At 41.8% G+C, this 12,789-nt stretch overlaps 1 protein-coding gene across 1 annotated transcript in view; it reads left to right on the forward strand.

The window, feature by feature from the left end:
* Positions 1-12,789, forward strand: part of UPF1 (UPF1 RNA helicase and ATPase) — a 493,404-nt gene that overhangs the window by 116,633 nt on the left and 363,982 nt on the right. The window contains exons 7-8 of the mRNA XM_069215891.1: positions 6,014-6,098; positions 9,201-9,299. Of these exons, the coding sequence (XP_069071992.1) occupies positions 6,014-6,098; positions 9,201-9,299 (184 nt within the window). The remainder of the gene's footprint in view (positions 1-6,013; positions 6,099-9,200; positions 9,300-12,789) is intronic.

Raw genomic sequence — 12,789 nt, forward strand, 5'->3', positions numbered from 1 at the left:
CACTCAGCAACAGTGTCTTCAACACACAAAATACGTCATAGAAACCCTTCACAAGTTAGGGTTCTCAATAAACTACCAAAAATCACATTTACAACCGTGTCAAATACAACAATACTTAGGAGCAACAATCAACACACAAAAAGGGATTGCCACTCCAAGTCCACAAAGGGTACAAGCATTCCAAAACGTAATACTAAACATGCACCCAAACCAACACTATCAAGTAAGGTTTGTGATGAAACTTCTAGGCATGATGTCTTCATGCATAGCCATTGTCCCAAACGCAAGACAACACATGCGGCCCTTACAACAGTGCCTAGCAACAGTGGACACAAGCACAGGGTCAACTTCAAGATCTAGTGTTGATAGACCGCCAAACATACTCCTTGCTTCAATGGTGGAATCCTATAAATTTAAACCAAGGGCGGCCATTCCAAGACCCTGCGCCTCAATATGTGATCACAACAGATGCTTCCATGATAGGGTGGGGAGCACACCTCAACCAGCACAGCATACAGGGACAATGGGACGCTCAACAAAGCCAGCTTTATATAAATCATCTAGAACTACTAGCAGTGTTTCTAGCATTGAAAGCATTTCAACCGTTAATAGCACACAAACACATTCTTGTCAAAACAGGCAACATGGCAACAATGTATTACCTAAACAAACAGGGAGGGACACACATCACAGCTGTGTCTCTTTGCACAAAAGATTTGGCATTGGGCGATTCACATTCGCCTAATAGCACAGTACATCCCAGGAATTCAAAACCAGTTAGCCGACAATCTCAGTCGAGATCACCAACAAATCCACGAATGGGAAATTCATCCCCAGATACTACAAACTTACTTTCAAAACTGGGGAACACCACTAATAGGCCTATTCGCAACAAAAGAAAACGCAAAATGCCAAAACTTCGCGTACAGGTACCAAAACCCTCGCTCCAAAGGCAATGCGTTATGGATGAGTTGGTCAGGGATATTTGCTTACGCTTTTCCCCCTCTCCTTCCGTATCTAGTAAACAAATTGAGTCAAAACAAACTCAAACTAATACTAATAGCACCAACTTGGGCTCGCCAACCATGGTACACAACACTACTAGATCTGTCAGTAGTACCTCATATAAAACTACCAAACAGACCAGATCTGTTAACAACACAAACAACAGATTAGACACCCGAATCCAGCATCACTCAATCTAGCAATCTGGCTCCTGAAGTCTTAAAATTTTGACATTTAGACCTTACACAAGAATGTATGGAGGTCATTAAACAAGCTAGAAAACCTACTACAAGGCATTGTTACGCAAATAAATGGAAAAGATTTGTTTATTACTGCCATAATAATCAAATTCAACCACTACATGCGTCCTCAAAAAACATTGTAAGCTACTTATTACACTTACAAAAATCAAAGCTAGCTTTTTCGTCCATTAAGATACATCTCACAGCAATATCTGCCTGTCTGCAGATTACACATTCAACATCACTTTTTAGAATCCCAGTCATAAAAGCATTTATGGAGGGTCTAAAGAGAATCATACCCCCAAGAACACCACCAGTTCCCTCATGGAACCTCAATATTGTATTAACACGACTCATGGGTCCACCATTTGAACCCATGCATTCTTGTGAGATGCAATACTTAACCTGGAAAGTAGCCTTCCTAATAGCTATCACATCTCTTAGAAGAGTAAGTGAAATACAAGCATTTACCATACAAGAACCCTCTATACAAATACACAAACAAAGTGGCTCTACGCACAAGTCCAAAACTTTTACCAAAAGTTATATCACCGTTCCACCTAAATCAAACCGTGGAACTCCCCGTCTTTTTTCCACAACCAGACTCGGTAGCCGAAAGGGCATTACATACATTAGACATCAAAAGAGCACTAATGTATTACATTGATAGAACAAAAAAAGTTCGCAAAACAATTGTTTGTAGCCTTTCAAAAACCTCATGCAGGAAATCCAATATCCAAACAAGGCATTGCCAGATGGATAGTTAAGTGTATTCAAACTTGCTATGTTAAAGCAAAGAGAGAACTGCCTATTACACCGAAGGCACACTCCACTAGAAAGAAAGGTGCCACAATGGCCTTTCTAGGAAATATACCTATGACAGAAATTTGTAAGTCAGCCACATGGTCTACGCCTCATACATTCACAAAACATTACTGTGTGGATGTGTTAACAACACAACAACCCACAGTAGGACAAGCAGTATTACGAACATTATTTTAAACAACTTCAACTCCTACAGGCTAAACCTCCGCTTTTGGGGAGATAACTGCTTACTAGTCTATGACCGGCATGTGTATCTGCAGCTACACATGCCATCGAACGGAAAATGTCACTTACCCAGTGTACATCTGTTCGTGGCATGAGACGCTGCAGATTCACATGCGCCCTCCCACCTCCCCGGGAGCCTGTAGCCATTATAAATTGATCAAAATTATATACTAGATGTTAATAAACTTGTAAATTTGTAAATATATCACTTTTAGACACATTATGTACATACATACTTACTCCATTGCATGGGCACTATTACTATATACACAACTCCTACCTCACCCTCTGCGGGAAAAACAATCTAAGATGGAGTCGACGCCCATGCGCAATGGAGCCGAAATGGGAGGAGTCTCTCGTGACTCGAAAAGACTTCTTCGAAGAAAAACAACTTGTAACAGTCCGAGCCCAACACTAGATGGCAGGATAATGCACAGCATGTGAATCTGCAGCGTCTCACTCCTACCTTACCCTTTGCGGGAAAACAATCTAAGATGGAGCCGAAGCGGAGTCGCTCGATCCCGTGACTCGAAAACCCTTCTTCGAAGAAAAACAACTTGTAACACTCTGAGCCCAACACTAGTTGGCAGGACTATGCATAGCATGTGAATCTGCAGCGGAACATGCCACGAACAGATGTACACTGGGTAAGTGACATTTTCCATATGTCTCCAGACGCATGGCCGGGACAGATCAGCTTGTGAACTATTAGTCCTTCATTTGAGGGTACAGATTTTTCCCCTCTATACGGTGTTCTCTTTTTCTAACTTAAACTCAGTATCCCTTATTGAAAGTGTTGATATTGGAGTCTCAGTATAATATTTACCTTCTGATATGGGAGTGTATTAAAATACATCTCTTATTAATCATGGTTATTATGTAAAAGTGCCTCTCTTCTATGGATAGTTGTATGCTGTCCATTAGTGGATTGATATTCTAGTGATGGGTTTATACCCCTTTGAGGATGTATGTCTCATTATATTTGAGTAATGCATGACATTACTTATCATTGATAATAAAAGTTCTACACTTTTGTTAGGTTTAGTTCATTGTACACCAGGAGGTTGTCTTGTGAGCTTTAAGACATTATATATTTGTTCCTAAGGTTCTGTCGTGTACCCATTAAGGTTTGGTGGCTATTCTACTCCTCTGTGTAGACATGTTAGTTTCTACATGTGCTTCGAACATTGTTTTGTTTTCCTAGGATTGTCATGCTTTTACAGGTGTCCAAGGAGGCAATTTTCTTCATTGTATTCTGAAGAGTGTTTAATATACTGGATTCTTAAGGGTGCTTATCGTGTTTTTACGTTACTACTTAAGATTTCCTGCTTCTCTGTAGGAAAGTTCCTTGTAATGGTGTACCTTTTCCTCTCTTTGGAGATGTTCATATACCTTTGCAAGGCAAATAGGTGTTTGCTTCATAACTACTCCTTTTTTGTAGAAGGCATCTATTACTATATTAAAGAATGATTCCTCTTCTAAGTAACAAATAATCCAGTGTTTGTAAAGTGCAGCAAACCACCCGTGAGTGTCTCAAGGTGCTGCATTTTGTCAAATATTGCCATCATTCAACTGACTCTTGTCATTTGTAGTTTAGGGTCACACTTTGCAGACAGTTGTCACTAGATGGCAAAATCAGTCTGATTCTTCTCATTAGTAAATCCTTTAAATTCTCGGGCATAGGTATGGGATTCCTGATCTACATTATCTGTGTTAACGTCTCTATTCATATATTTCATGTACGAACCTTAGTTTCCACTAGGTTATTGGTTTCTTTATCAAACGTATTATCTTATTAAACCTAATACTATTATTAATTGGGTTGGTGTGTGTGTGTGTGTATATATATATATATATATATCTCTATATATATCTCTCTCTCTCTCTCTCTCTATATATATATATATATATATATATATATATATATGTATATCTATATCTATAGATACATGTGGCTTGATGGTAGTGTCTCAGGCAATTTGTATTACCCTGTCAATTTGGATGGCTGTTGCTTTCCTACATGGAATGGTTCCACTAAGGTTTCATACTGTTGTATCGGTATGGTCTGACCGTTAACGAGGATTTATTATAGTATTTAGAAGTAATAATTTACTCTTATTAGTATATAGGCATTTAATTATTGCACTTATGTCAGTATGTATTAAGGCATATCCTAGAGGTATTTGCATTATCTCTAAGTTTCCTAAAAAGAACTGATGCTATGCCAATAGTTGCTACTGTTGTGTTCAACTTCTTTTTAGTAGAGCAATTTTGATACTTTATCGACGGGAGTTGTACCTTTCTCTGGGTTTTTACAGAGCAGGTCTGGCTAAGATAGAACTTAATAAGGCAAAGAGTTATTTCTCAGTGGCATGACCTGCTGATCTCTGTTTCACAAGTATCGAACATGCATTTCGGGTCTTGATTTGCGAGCAAATGAGTTTATATTCATATGCTCGCGTGGCAAAATTGTCCCTTTTTAGTTTTATATTAATATTGTTGGGTTGATTCTGGTATAGTAGTAGTACTAACATGGATACTTTTATTCCCATGTTTTTTAAGGTTTCATTTACATGTGGTTCCTTCCACAAGTTTTTATTTTGTAGAATGTTATTACTTACCTAAATTATGAATGTCTGGTCTTTTTCTCTTGTTCTAGACCAGTTTCGGTCTACCTAGAGACTTATAATGGTCACGGTTTGCAGACCCTCCTCCGGGGAAGATAAGACTTTGGTATCCAATTCTAAAGTAAGGAATCTGCAGCTAGATGTCTTTCAGATGAACAAGTTACTTACCTTTTGGTAACCATTATCGGCTAGAGAAAGGATCTAGCCACAGATTTCTTAACGACCCTCTCATCCTCCCCACTTGCGAACTGAGTCATGTTGTCTCATAGCTTTCGTTCTGGAAATTCATAACCTGAATTAAGAATTCAGTGACTGTTCGGCACAAAAGGGTGTCTTTTATTTTAGCACACTGTTTCGATAGTCAGTTTGTATATGTGGCTCCATGTATTGAGTGTGGAAAAATAGTTGTGGAAGGAGAAGAGGTCATATGGACTCCGTTGACATCACATCCAGTGGATGACGTCAGTACGGAGTTGCCTGCCGCCCTCTCCCGGCGCCAGAAAAATGTTTCTGGGTCCAGTCTTGCACCTGGGGGAGGATTCCAAAGAAAGTAATCTGTGGCTAGATCCTGTTTCTACCAGATAATGCGTTACAGAAGGTAAGCAACTTGTTCCCCAGGATGTGTACCATGTCATATTTACAGCTCTTAGGGGCCTTCTTCAGTACCCATGCCCTAGTTACCAGGGTTACCATTTACTAGAGACTTACAGAGGTGCTAAAGGGCCTGGCCACTTGAGTATCAAGTGACCAGGTGTCTTGTTTTGGGGGAGGATCACTGGCACTGGGGACTAGTTTAACAGGAACCCAGTGCTCTTCAGCCTAAGTTGCGTCAAAAACAGAAAAAAAGTGGGGGAGGGTGTAATGCTCACAGAACCCAGCTTCCTAAAACTTTCCACTTGGAGTTTTTAGAATTTCAAAATGTCTGCACGTTTTCATCTTGCTGAAGCAAAACTTTAAACAATTGGGGTACCCAAGATCATTTTAAGGTGGTGTTCTCAACGCAGCAAATGTCTTTTATATGTATTGAAATCAAAACATGCATTGCCATACATATTGTAATAATAATGTACATTGCCTTTTTTACACTAGACCCAAGATAACATTACTGTGAGATGGGACCTTGGCTTAAACAAGAAGAGAATTGCCTATTTCACCTTGCCAAAAACAGACTCCGGTAATGAGTTCCATTTAAGTAATTGCAGTAGATACTTTATTATATAAATGTATCAAATAGACAGTTTGCCAACTCTATCACTGTTCCGGTTCCTACTGATGTGTGTGTGTATACATATTTTAGCTCAAACAGATTGTGGTAGTACTCAAAGTAGCACAGTATGTTTTAAACGTGTGTGATTTCACTTTTTTTTTTCTCTTCAGTAAGGATGTATAGCTTTCTGGTAGATGTAGTCCCTGCATCTTTACTTTATTTTGTTTATTTTAGTCACCCCTCTGTAGTGAATTTGTGATCAATTTTCAATGAAGTAATCTCCTTTCATGTAAACTACATTCACGTTTTCACTGCGGTAAGCTGCGGATGGTATGTTTCCCTTTCCTCTGAGGTCCAGTGCAAAACAACTCAAATGTTGATTTACCAGCATACCTGTCCCAGTAAAACAGTTCCCTTGCCTTGGTTGACTCTTCTGTATTGGTGTATCACAAAATTCACAGTTCATGTTCATAAGAACTGTTGAAGAGTTATGAAAGGCTATTAGCAGATGGTATAGAAGCAAGGGCTTTGCATGTTTTTTTTTACTATGCACAATACCATTTTCCATCATGGATTTCTCTCTTGCTTGCACAGATTGTTCTTCATGCTAGGCATCCAGGAACTCAGTTTTTTTTTAAATGTATACAATACCACTGTGGAACAGCTTTTAAATAGAAAACAATCCCTTGGGAGGCAGTATTGTGTGTTTGAATAGCTAGTCAGACCAATCTGCAAAAAATATTTGTCCTAAAATTACCAAACAAATGCAACTTGAAGTAAAAAAAATAAGTACTACCACACATACATCTTAAGGCAAAGAAGTATAGCTTAGATTGGACAAAGATCCTATAGCAAATCACCCACCCCTACCCCCAAAGCTCTCCATGCCTACCTTAAAAACTCGGACATCTATCTCTGACACAAGTCAAAAATATTTTCAAATGTGGCCTTTTCTGCCCTTGAGGCAAAGGAGATAGTCGTCAGTCATTCAGCTCCACTATCTTTGCGCAGGGGTAAACAGCCTCGCTAAAATTTGTCATCAAAGGCCACCCTGGTCACAAGTTCTCTGTTAACAAACAGTACACTGTTTGCAGAACTTTGTAGCACCTCTAAAGATCACCCCCGGCAAGAAAACCATATTAGCTGACCGGCATTTGATTTGATGACCAAGCCCTTACTGTCAACTGCTTTGTTGCCAAAGAAACCACCATAATCTTAGTTTTTATCCCGTTGTCTACAAGAACAAACTTTATTTTCACTGCTGACTACCACCTCTTCAATGGTGCGGTCCTTCAGTGGCTACCACTCAGAAGTCATTCTTTCCTTAGATACCGTGCTCTCGATCTCACTGGTTATTACACCAGAGACGCCTACCCATCTTGACACTTTTTTGCCCATAATAACGTAGAATAAACAAGTGAAAAAGGTGACCACATTTACTCAAGTCCATTCTGACGCGCAGTAGGGCTTCATTACTTAAATATTCACTACATTCTTTCGTTATCAATAAACCCAGAACATGGGAGATCTCAGCCTAACCGAGCACTTCGTATTTGCCATCCAACACAGATGGTTCCGGTTTCTGTGTACTTAGTAAAGTAGCTGATGAAAGACCTTCAATGAAAGGCTGCTTGAAACACAGAACTATTCAGCTACCCCCAATGCCTCCCTCATAAGTGCTTCCTCTAGCCAGGGATACCTTCTCCAGGCAGTGCTACTTGGATATACCTTTTAAGACTGAAACCACCGTTGGACAAGTGATACTGTGCTACCTGCTTAATAAGGTAAGCCTCTTTCCTGCCTAGTCTGCATTCATGATGGTAAACTACTTTCTCAAGTATGTGAATCTATGAAAACGCCAGTGCTGGAAGAGAAAACGCTAGTTACATTTAACTTCTGTTCTTCAGCAAAAGTGTTCATAGATTAACCTGCAACCATACTCCTTCCCGTTCATAAGGCTACCACTTGAGCTCAGTTGAGTTCTGAAACCTGACATTTTGAGTTTCCAAGGAAGGCTGGAACCCTGAGCCTACCCACCTCTTGGGTCGGAGTTCAAGTACCATTCAATGGGTGGCTTACTTGTAGCCTATGGAGGCTTTCAATTTGTTTTCAGTGTAGATTACTGTATTATACTGCAATATTAACTTATAACAATGGATGGTGCCCGTTCTGATGTTGTGGAAATAATTCAAACATGAATTTATGAAAGATACTGATGTGAATGTTGAAGCACTGTTACAGCATCAGATTCTAATGGCAAATTTCCTCTTTTCTACTGAGAAATGATTTCTAATTTTTGCTGAGTGATATTGAGATCTATGCATATATTGTGTGATCACTGTGCCTTTGCCTTGATGCTAGAGTTGATAAAGCATTCCTGATTGATCTTCCTAGGTGAGAAAACTACCATCTCGTGCAAATGAGCTTAAATATTTTCCAAGTCATATAGACCTGTAATAAACAAAGTATTGTGCATGTGTTGAACTTACTGCATCTTCTCCAGCATGATTATCCATTTAGATTTTCATCCAAACCACTTTGCTTCACCCAGGAGATTAGTTACCTATTCATTGCCTTTATATATGATCATTCAAAGCTAAAATGTTTGCTATGACCTGGATTTATAAGCTTTGAAATTGTTAACTTTTAGGTCTGTCAGTAGGATAACTGTATGATCGGTACCAGCACTGGTGAACCACATTGTAGATCATTTTGGTTAATATAGCATACCTGAGCTGCTGTAATTAGATTTTTGTTATGAGGTATCGGCGCAGTTAACCACTGATCATACTCCTGATGAACAATTTACCTCTTTCTTATGATGGTCCTGTTGATGAGATTTCCACCGCATTTTGTTTGCAGAGGATTAAATGTATGTGTAGTGCTCAGAGCTAATAGTTTTCCTCTTAATCTCCTTTTTATGTTACTAGCTGATCAGGTAGGTGTAATTTGCTGCACATCCTCTGTTAGTAGTAGCTTGCAGCCAGAAGTTGTTAGTCATCCGTTTTTAAATGTACGTAGTTTGAGAAGTCATCAAATTGGGTCTGATTTTATACTACCATGTTTTAGATATGCGGCTTATGCAAGGTGATGAGATCTGCCTGCGCTACAAAGGAGATTTGGCACCTCTGTGGAAAGGAATCGGCCATGTTATCAAAGTTCCTGATAGTATCCTTTACTTGTCTACCTCAACTGCATGAAATTCCACATATGCTTCTGCTGACAAGTGACATTTAGCAGCATCCTTTTTAATTATATTTCTTCCGGTTTTGACAAATTGCTGCAATATAACACTGTTTACTTTATTCACAGGCACAGTGATCTTGCCTATTTAAGGCAAATTACTCTGTTTTTTGTTTAGATTCTCAAATGTTCTTGCGTTTGTAAATATATTTTGACTGAATTAGGCTCTGAGGTTGTCTGCTTTTAATTTGTAGTCTTGTTTAACGTAAACAACTAAGGGTGTCTCAGTGCTTTACGTTTGATAAACTGAATAGTAGTAATAATGTGTGAGTCCAAGGGCAACATAAAGGTGTAAAAAAACAATAGAATATGAAGGCAAGAGAAATCTGAAAACAATAATTTACCAAACAACATCATTGAAAGGATAAGTCTTAGCATTCCTGGGGGAAAACCAGGAGAAAGACTTCAAACTATTAATTTGTGGAAGATGTTGTTTGAAAAGAAGATAGTAAAGAAATGGCTCCCTGTTGCAGTTACCCCCCACTTTTTGCCTGATACTGATGCTGACTTGACTGAGAAGTGTGCTGGAACCCTGCTAACCAGGCCCCAGCACCAGTGTTCTTTCACCTAAAATGTACTTTTGATTCCACAATTGGCACACCCTGGCATCCAGGTAAGTCCCTTGTAACTGGTACCCCTGGTACCAAGGGCCCTGATGCCAGGGAAGGTCTCTAAGGGCTGCAGCATATCTTATGCCACCCTGGGGACCCCTCACTCAGCACAGACACACTGCTTGCCAGCTTTTGTGTGCTGATGAGAACAAAACGAGTAAGTCGACATGGCACTCCCCTCAGGGTGCCATGCCAACCTCACACTGCCTATGCAGTATAGATAAGTCACCCCTCTAGTAGGCCTTACAGCCCTAAGGCAGGGTGCACTATACCATAGGTGAGGGCACCAGTGCATGAGCACTATGCCCCTACAGTGTCTAAGCAAAACCTTAGACATTGTAAGTGCAGGGTAGCCATAAGAGTATATGGTCTGGGAGTCTGTCAAAAACGAACTCCACAGCTCCATAATGGCTACACTGAATACTGGGAAGTTTGGTATCAGACTTCTCAGAATAATAAACCCACACTAATGCCAGTGTTGGATTTATTAAAAAATGCACACAGAGGGCATCTTAGAGATACCCCCTGTATTTTACCCAATTGTTCAGTGCAGGACTGACTGGTCTGTGCCAGCCTGCTGCTGAGAGACGAGTGTCTGACCTCATGCGGTGAGAGCCTTTGTGCTCTCTGAGGACAGAAACAAAGCCTGCTCTGGGTGGAGGTGCTTCACACCTCCCCCTGCAGGAACTGTAAAACCTAGCAGTGAGCTTCAAAGGCTCAAGCTTCGTGTTACAATGCCCAGGGCACTCCAGCTAGTGGAGATGCCCGCCCCCTGGACACAGCCCCCACTTTTGGCGGCAAGTCCAGGAGAAATAATGAGAATAACAAGGAGTCGTCACTGGCCAGTCAGGACAGCCCCTAAGGTGTCCTGAGCTGAAGTGACTAACTTTTAGAAATCCTCCATCTTGCAGATGGAGGATTCCCCCAATAGGGATAGGAATGTGACCCCCTCCCCTTGGGAGGAGGCACAAAGAGGGTGTACCCACCCTCAGGGCTAGTAGCCATTGGCTACTAACCCCCCAGACCTAAACACGCCCTTAAATTTAGTATTTAAGGGCTCCCCAGAACCTAAGAATTTAGATTCCTGAAACTACAAGAAGAAGAAGACTGCCGAGCTGAAAAACCCCTGCAGAGGAAGGACAGAAGACACCAACTGCTTTGGCCCCAGTCCTACCGGCCTGTCTCCTGCCTTCCAAAGAAACCTGCTCCAGCGACGCTTTCCAAGGGACCAGCAACCTCTGAAACTTCTGAGGACTGCCCTACTTCAAGAAAGACAAGAAACTCCCGAGGACAGCGGCACTGCTCCAAAAGAACTGCAAATTTGTTTCAAGGAGCAGACTTAAAGACCCCTGCAACTCCCCGCAAGAAGCGTGAGACTTGCAACACTGTACCCGGCGACCCCGACTCGACTGGTGGAGAACCAACACCTCAGGGAGGACCCTCCGGCGACTCCGAGACCGTGAGTAACCAAAGTTGTCCCCCCTGAGCCCCCACAGCGACGCCTGCAGAGGGAATCCCGAGGCTCCCCCTGACCGCGACTGCCTGAACTCCATTTCCCGACGGCTGGAAAAGACCCTGCACCCGCAGCCCCCAGCACCTAAAGGAACGGAACTCCTGTGCAGGAGTGACCCCCAGGAGGCCCTCTCCCTTGCCTAGGTGGTGGCTACCCCGAGGATCCCCCCCCTTGCCTGGCTGCAACGCTGAAGAGATCCCTTGATCTCTCATTGAAAACCATTGGAAACCCGACGCGTGTTTGCACACTGCACCCGGCCGCCCCCGCGCTGCTGAGGGTGTACTTTTTGTGCTGACTTGTGTCCCCCTCGGTGCCCTACAAAACCCCCCTGGTCTGCCCTCCGAAGACGCGGGTACTTACCTGCTGGCAGACCGGAACCGGGGCACCCCCTTCTCTCCATTGAAGCCTATGCGTTTTGGGCACCTCTTTGACCTCTGCACCTGACCGGCCCTGAGCTGCTGGTGTGGTAACTTTGGGGTTGCTCTGAACCCCCAACGGTGGGCTACCTTGGACCCAAACCTGAGACTTGTAAGTGATTTACTTACCTGACAAAACTAACAAAAACTTACCTCCCCAGGAACTATGAAAATTGCACTGTGTCCACTTTTAAAACAGCTTATTGTGTTTTATGTAAAAAGTATACATGCTAATGTAATGATTCAAAGTTCCTGAAGTACTTACCTGCAAAACCTTTCAAATGAGATATTACATGTAGAATTTGAACCTGTGGTTCTTAAAATAAACTAAGAAAATATATTTTTCTATAACAAAACCTATTGGCTGGATTTGTCTCTGAGTGTGTGTTCCTCATTTATTGCCTGTGTATGTACAACAAATGCTTAACACTACTCCTTTGATAAGCCTACTGCTCGACCACACTACCACAAAATAGAGCATTAGTATTATCTCTGTTCGGTGGCATGTGTAGCTGCAGATATACATGCTGTGCATAGTCCGCCGTCTGGTGTTGGGTCGGAGTGTTACAAGTTGTTTTTCTTCGAAGAAGTCTTTTCGAGTCACGAGACAGAGGGACTCCTCCTCCTTTGTTTCCATTGCGCATGGGTGTCGACTCCATCTTCGATTGTTTTTTTTCCGCCATCGGGTTCGGACGTGTTCCTTTTCGCTCCGGGTTTCGGGACGGAAAGATAGTCAAAACTTCGGAAAAATACGTTGGTATTGTTTCGTTCAGTATCGGGTTAGATAGAATCGACACCGAATCGTGAAGAGCTCCGGTAGCCCTTCGGGGTAACTTCGACCCCCCGTCGGGGCCTGGTTGGCCCGACCGCGTGTA

This window comes from Pleurodeles waltl, chromosome 12, assembly GCF_031143425.1.
Source record: "Pleurodeles waltl isolate 20211129_DDA chromosome 12, aPleWal1.hap1.20221129, whole genome shotgun sequence".
In the NCBI taxonomy this organism is placed as follows: Eukaryota; Metazoa; Chordata; class Amphibia; order Caudata; family Salamandridae; genus Pleurodeles; species Pleurodeles waltl.